Source organism: Hemicordylus capensis, chromosome 17 (genome assembly GCF_027244095.1).
Source record: "Hemicordylus capensis ecotype Gifberg chromosome 17, rHemCap1.1.pri, whole genome shotgun sequence".
In the NCBI taxonomy this organism is placed as follows: Eukaryota; Metazoa; Chordata; class Lepidosauria; order Squamata; family Cordylidae; genus Hemicordylus; species Hemicordylus capensis.
This window is the reverse complement of record NC_069673.1, coordinates 3,731,586-3,738,976: the sequence shown is the minus strand read 5'-3', so window position 1 is coordinate 3,738,976 and position 7,391 is coordinate 3,731,586. Positions and strand designations below refer to the sequence as shown.

The 7,391-nt window shown below is 47.1% G+C and overlaps 1 protein-coding gene across 5 annotated transcripts in view; it reads left to right on the top strand.

The window, feature by feature from the left end:
- Nucleotides 1-7,391, top strand: part of TTF1 (transcription termination factor 1) — a 75,405-nt gene that overhangs the window by 47,522 nt on the left and 20,492 nt on the right. For 3 of the 5 annotated variants that reach the window (XM_053281971.1, XM_053281970.1, XM_053281972.1), the window contains 2 exons: nt 4,191-4,321; nt 6,402-7,288. In XM_053281971.1, coding sequence (XP_053137946.1) covers nt 6,405-7,288 — 884 coding nt within the window. In that variant the 5' untranslated portion in view covers nt 4,191-4,321; nt 6,402-6,404. Of the gene's footprint in view, nt 1-3,285; nt 3,423-4,190; nt 4,322-6,401; nt 7,289-7,391 lie in introns of those variants that run through there. The other 2 variants (XM_053281969.1, XM_053281973.1) reach the window with 2 other exon arrangements.

Genomic DNA, 7,391 nt, shown 5'->3' with positions numbered 1-7,391 from the left:
AATCCCCTCCCTGATTTTTCAATCAGATTATTTGTGTCAAAATCTGGCGGTGAACGCACAGCCAATGAGGAAGCAAAACCCTCGACAATATTTGCTTATCAAAACTTCCCAGACTCTTGAAAACTGGAAGAGAACTTCACAAAAGTAGCACCCTTTCATAGACGGTTAGCTAGCATCCTTTATTTATTTAATTTTTTTCTTGGTGGTGGAGTGTTCATTGGAGATACTGAGACGAAAGAATTGCAAAACAAAAATAAAAATCTATATGGGAAAGAAAGCGTGTGCTTTGTGCGTCTGCCCTTTATTCTCAAATCTCACCTCAGCCATTGGATTATGGGTGGCTTCCTTAGACTCCGCTGTATAAATCTTATGGGAGACAAGAAAAGTGGCCTCCCTTACAGGGCTGTTGTAATATACATATAGCACTCTGAACAATCTAAATTCTTCTCTGTAACGATAATGATAATGATTAAACACATCCAAATTAATATCAATGGCATCAACTTTTCAATTAAAAAAATTGTGAAGTTGTTGAGAAATGAGAAAGAATGCTAAGAAGGTTCCCTGTCTCCAAAGGGCTAAAAAGAAATACAAGGTAGACAGAAGTGCAGAATGCCGATCCCTTTCTAAACATTTGAGGAGTTCACCTCCTCATTATATTGAACTCCCCACAAAACATAGTTTTCTCCTCCCACAAAACACACACAGAGAGACACACAAAACTGTCTTTCCTCTCCTCCATACCACAAATTTAATTGAGGAGTTTGAGCAGACACTAGCAACAGACACTGAAGGGATGCTGTGCTGGGGTTGGATAGGGTCAGTTGCTCTCTTCCTGCGAAAAAGAAGAGAACCTCCACTTTTCCCAGTTAGCAGGAATGATTCCCAATAACGAGGGCCTGAAGGTGGTCCCCTGCCCCTAGAGGCTTACAATCTGAAAAGAAACACAAGGCAGATACCAGCAACAGCCACTGGAGGGATGCTGTGCTGGCGTTAGATAGAGAGTGTTGCCTTTCCCTGGCTAAATATAAAGAGAATCGCCACTTTGAATGGCATTGTTCCTTCAGCAGGGTTGCTATCCCTTTTCATGAGACATATTTTTCTTCCACAGTTTCAATCCAAACATATTTATCTCTAATGAATCGCCCTGGCCGCCATGAATCCTCGCCACAAATGGCTCGTGTATCCGGAAAGAAGACACACAGAGAGAAAGACTATTTACACATTATGATCAACAGATCTACATCTGTGTACTGTGTGCAAGCATGTACAGATTGGTGTAGGTGTATAGTTTGCACATGTTGTTCAACGCATGTGCAGTAATGCCATGCTGCCGTCTTGTCTCTGAATTTGAGGGGTCACCAAGTGGCTCAGTGGGGAAATGCTTGACTAACAGGCAGAAGGTTGCTGGTTCGAATCCCTGCTGGTACTATATCCGGCGATATAGGAAGATGCTGAAAGGCATCATCTCCTACTCTGCAGGAGGAGGCAATGGTCAACTTCTCTTCTATTCTACCAAGAAAAACCACAGGACAGAGCCAGGAGTTGAAATCGACTTGACAGCACACTTTACTTTTACTCAGGGTCTGAGTAACACCTGGGAAATTCACCTGCATGTTTGTGCGCAGAAGGTTCCAAGTTCCCTCCCTGGCAGCATCTCCAAGATAGGGCTGAGAGAGATTCCTGCCTGCAACCTTGGAGAAGCCGCTGCCAGTCTGTGAAGACAAAACTGAGCTAGATAGACCAATGGTCTGACTCAGTATACGGCAGCTGCAAAACAACAATGAATTACAAATTGTGGCTGGGCCCTGGGGATTACGGGAGTTGTAGTGCATCAACAACTGGAGAACCAAAGTTGCCCACAGCCCACCCTTGCTGGTAGAGTGTGGAGGCGTAGCTGAGAAGAAGAGTGGTTTGTGACAACTTGTGATATTATTTTTATATAGGGAGGAAGAGACTCAAAAGTACACAACAACCCTGCAGTGCAGCCTCAGCCTTCCCACCTGAATGGGAAAATAGGGATGTTGGCAGGTATGCAGTCCAATGTTGCTATTTCCATATGGAAGGACAGAGATGGATAAAATGGTTTATCATGACTCTGCAGACAGTGTCACGATGAATTTAGGAATATCTAACAGATCCTAACCCCCATTTTAAACGGCAACCAACCTGGTGATTGTGCTTTCAAATGCGGTGGGAATTCATAGCTTTCTTTACCTTTCTGTCGGGTTAAAATAGAAGTAAAAATAACTTTAGAGCTTTAAGCTTTTTTTTTTGTTTTGACATTTTCCAGAAAGAGATATACAACTAAAATAACACAAAAAGGCCCATGATAAATAAGTTCACAAGTTATCAAATTTAAATATGCCACAAAAACAATGATAATGCTAGACAACTCTCTCTCTCTCTCTCTAATACTCACGTACACACAACTTTATGTAATTTTTCTTTATCCATCAAGAATCCATTTAAACAGGTATGCTAAAAGATTTTTCTGAAAAACATCCAGAGATGGGGAGGGTCTAATTTTGTCTAGGAGTGTGTTCCAAAATCCTGGGGCAACCCTAGAAAAGGCCTGGTTTGGGGTTGCCACCAAACGAGCTGGGATTTTCATATACCTCGCTTTTTATATCTGATTGCATGCAGTAGATTTGTTTTTAAAGTATGTCTTTTGTTTGTTTGTTCACATGCCTTATTATGAGCTTATGATGAGTCTTGTTTTTGGAAAAATAAAATGTGTATGTGTGTGCTTAATGGCCATACAAAAAAATACTCTAGGGGCAAGGTTGCTTACCCCATTGCTTACCCCATGGTCATAGCAAGGTTGCTTACCCCAGCTCAGGGTAGGCAAGCTTGACTCTCCAGCTGTTGATGAACTACAACTCCTATCACCCCCAGCCAATAAATAAGTTGTGGCAGGGGATGATGGGAGTTGTAGTTCATACAGGGATAGACACCCGGAGGGGTGACCCTTGGCTCGCCAGCTGTTGATGAACTATAACTCCCACCATCCCCAGCCTATAAATAAGCTGTGGCTGCGGATGATGGGAGCTGTAGTCCCGAAACACCTGGAGAGCCCAGGTTGCCTCCCAGCCACATGGGTGGGGCTGTAGCTGGAAAACAGCTGGAGAGCCTGGGGCAGGGCGAAGCGAGCTTGGCAGGGGATGATGGGCGTTGTAGTTCAGCAGCCGCAAGGTGGCCTGACACCGCCGCCAGCGGGCGTGGAACTACAACTCCCAGCCGCCATTGAGCCCAGGAGCACCAGAAACCCAGCACCAGGTGGGACGCTCTAGCCGGTCTCTATGCCTCTCTCGCCTACCGGAAGGGGAGGGGCGCTAGGGAAGGCGGAAGTCGAGTGTCCTGGAGGAGTGCGCATGGGCAGGCGGGCTGAGTGAGGACTGGAGTGGGAGAGATCTCCGCGGGTAAGTAGCGTGGTGGGGTCAGGCGAGCAGCAGCCGTGTCCCCCCCCCCCTTTGCTGGAGTGCTGCTTCTTTCCCTTCTCTTCCAAGTAGTGCCTGTCCTTATTTTTATTGCTGTTAATGAATTTGCCTTTCAGTTAAGTATTTGCGGGGTGGGTGGGGGTTAAAGCGTTTTGGAGCCCACTTGCTGCTGCTGTGCCCTCCTGAGTCTCCCACGGAGAGCTGCCTGCCTGCCTGCCTGCTTGTGGGGATGCATGCTGCTTTTGCCTCTGCTGTGCCGGGCGCTGACTTCTTGGCTCCCTGCCCAGATGGCTCTGGACTACAACTCCCATCACCCCCTGCCACAGCAGCCGTGGGGGGGGGTACGGTTCCCTCTTAACAGCGATTCCTAGCTGTGGTTGACTATCAACTCCCAGAATCCCCAAGCAAAAACCGCTGCTGGTGGGGGATTCTGGGAGTTGTAGTTGACAGCAACTGGGAATCCCTGTGAGAGGGAGCACTGCGTGGGGGCCCAGGTTTGAGAAAACCCTGACTGATGGGCTCTCGGTGCTCCCTGGAAAGAAGGACTCCCAGATGTGTCTGACTACAACTCCCAGCATCCCCAGCTGCGGTGGCGTTTGGCTGGGGGTTATGGGAGTTGTCGTCAACAATGCCTGGGGATCCTTATTACAGGGAACACTGCTGCCTGCCTGTTTTTCCTTCCATACAAAGCTTCTCTGACCGTTAAGTAGTAGAAACTGCGGATTTACTGTGGTTTGTCCCCCAACACAGATGTTACAGTTCTCCCATGAAGATGCAAGAAAAGCCCTGCTGGATCAGGCCCAAGGCATCCTGGATCTAGTCTGGCATCCTGTTTTGCATACTGACCCGCCAGATGCTTTTGGGAAACCCACAGGCAAGAGGTGAGAACATGCCCTCTCTCCTGCCGTTACTCCTCTGCAACTGGGATTCGGAGGTATCTTGCTGCTGAGGCTGCAGGTGGCCCATAGCCCTCAGACTAGTAGCCATTGACAGACCTGTCCTCCATGAATTTCTCTAAACCTCAGTTAAAGCCATCCAGGCTGTTGGCTGTCACCACATCTAGTGGCAGAGAATTCCATAGGTTGGTTATAAGTTGTTTGAAAAAATACTTCCTTTTGTCAGTCCTAAATTTCCTGGCAATCCGTTTCATGGGATGACCCCTGGTTCTAGTGTTATGCGAGAGGGAGGAAATTTTCAATCAACTTTCTCCACACCATGCATGCTTTTATAGAGCTCTTTCATGTCTCTTCTCAGTCATCTTTTTTTCTAAACTAAAAAGCCCCAGGTGTTGTAGCCTAGCCTCAAAAGGAAGGTGCTCCAGGCCGCTGATCATCTGGGTTGCCTTCTTCTGCCCCTTTCCTAGTTCTACAATGTACTTCTTAAGATACGGTGACCACAACTGTACACAGTACTCCAAATGTAGCCACACCATAGATTTGTATAAGGGCATTATAATATTAGCAGATTTATGGTCAACACCGTTTCTAATGATTCCAAGCATGAATTGACCTCTTTCACAACACATTGCGTTGACACTTTCAGTGAGCTGTCCAGCATGACCCCAAGATCCCTCTCCTGGTCAGTCACTCCCATTCAGATGCAAACCAGGGCAGACCCTGCTTAGCAAAAGGGACCGTTTATGCTTGCTACCACAGGACGGGCTCTTTTTCCTTCTTAATAAAGAGGTTCCAAGCCTCCTTTCTTTCTTTCTGAGTTCCAAGCAATTTGTGTCCTTTATCTGAGTAACTTGGTTAACTTCTCCATGCCAGTTTCGAGGCTGAACCTTCCCCGAAGCTGTCAACTGAGATTTGTTTTATCTATTACACCCTTATCCTGCTCTTTCTCCAAGGAGCCCAGAGCAGTATATGTGGTTACGTTTATCATCACAACAACCCTGTGAGCTATGTTAGGCTGAGATAATAGGCCCAGAATCACCCAGTAAGTTTTGTGGCTGAATAGGGATTTGAACTCGGGTCTCCCTGATCCTAAGTAGTATGATGGGAGATGAGCTGTTCTTGGGGTAGCAAGCATGAACTGTCCCTTCTGCTAAGCAGGGTCTTCCCTGGTTTGCATTTGGATGGGAGACTACATGCATGAGCACTGTAAGATTATTATTATTACATTTATATCCCACTCTTCCTCCAAGGAGCCCAGAGCGGTGTACTACATACTTAAGTTTCTCTTTCACAACAACCCTGTGAAGTAGGCTAGGCTGAGAGAGAAGTGACTGGCCCAGAGTCACCCAGCTAGTTTCATGGCTGAATGGGGATTTGAACTCGGGTCTCCCCGGTCCTAGTCCAGCACTCTAACCACTACACCACGCTGGCTCTTCCCCTTAGATCTTCTCCTTAGGGGATGGGGCCACTTTGGGAAGAGCATCTGAGGTTCCAAGTTCCCTCCCTGGAAGCATCTCCAGATAGGGCTGAGTGACACTCCTGCCTGCAACCTTGGAGAAGCCACTACCAGCCTAGCAAGCCAGAGGTTGCCGGTTCGAATCCCCACAGGTATCTTTCCCAGACTATGGGGAACACCTATATCAGGCAGCAGTAATATAGGAAGATGCTGAAAGGCATCATCTCATATTGCGTGGGAAGAGGCAATGGTCAACCCCTCCTGTATTCTACCAGAAGAAAACCACAGAGCTCTGTGGTGTCTAGGAGTCGACACTGACTTGCCAGCACACCTTAACCTGAGACTCTCCAGTTGACAAGGAATTGTGGCAGGAAATGATGGGAGTTGTAGTCCCAGCAACAACTGTAGAGCCTCAGATTGTCTGTATCCTTTTTACTATGTAAAGTTTTAGATATTTTAAGTCAAATTTTAAGTTTTTAGGAGGTGTCCTGCAGAGCTGGAGGTGGAAATTACTAAGTTGATTCAGAACCAACACACGGTTCCAGTGGTTTGAAAATGACTAGAGGAAAAAAATGTAATCAAAATTTTAAATCTTCTTTGAATCTGAAGGAAATGGCAGAGGAATCGTTTACAAACAGCTTTCAGATCTTGGACCCTGTGAAGAAAAAGAAGAAAGGGAAGAGAAAGAGAACGTCCAGCAAAGAACATGATGGGGAGATGGGTGAGCTGTCCATGGAAATTTCTGATGTTTCCTCTGTTTTTCCTGGGCACATTGAGGATCAGGCGGCAGAAGACAGCAGAGCTCGACAGAAGAAGAAAAAGAAAAAGAAAGCTGGAGAGGAGAGATCAGATTCTCAGCTAAATTCTTCTCTAGTCACGACTGAGAGCGAAGTGAATAACCAGGCTGGGGCAGGACTTGCCTTGTGCGAGGAGGAGGAAGAGAAGAAGAAGAAGAAGAAGAAGAAAAAGCTATTCAGTTTGAATACACAGGATGGTGGCGGTGATCTCTCTGATGCTGTGAATCCAGGAGAGGCTGACATTTTATCCCAAGCAGATAACTGGGAAAATGTGGGTCAGGTTTCTGAAGGCACGCCTGTGAAGAAGAGGAAGAAGAAGAAAGCAAAGGGATTATTAACAGGGCAGGATGAGGCCAGCAAACCCATCCCTGGACACACAAGCGGTCAAGAGCCGTCTGGCCACAGCAGTGCCGAAGACACAAAAGAAGAGCTGTTGGAGCCCTCGCCTCTCCCACCATTAAAAAAGCAGCCTTCAAGCCGTCTTTCCTGGAAGAAGACACAAAGGCGGACGAATGCAGATGCTCCTGGGGAGTTGAGCAGCCCCGTTGTACAAAAGAAATTGGTTGTGGATCGAAAGTCCTCCAGCGCTGAAGATTCAGATGCTACCGACGTTGGCTTTGCTGTGGCGGGAAGAGCAAAGGGTGTCGCGGATGATGACGGATCCCGGCCGAACAAGCTCCGTCCACGCAGCAAGAGTGGGTGAGTTCTGGTGTGATTCATTTCAGGCAGAGAGCTGGTCTTGTGGCAGCAAGCATCACTTGTCCCCTTTGGGTCTGTCCTGGGAAGAGCATCTAGGTCCCAA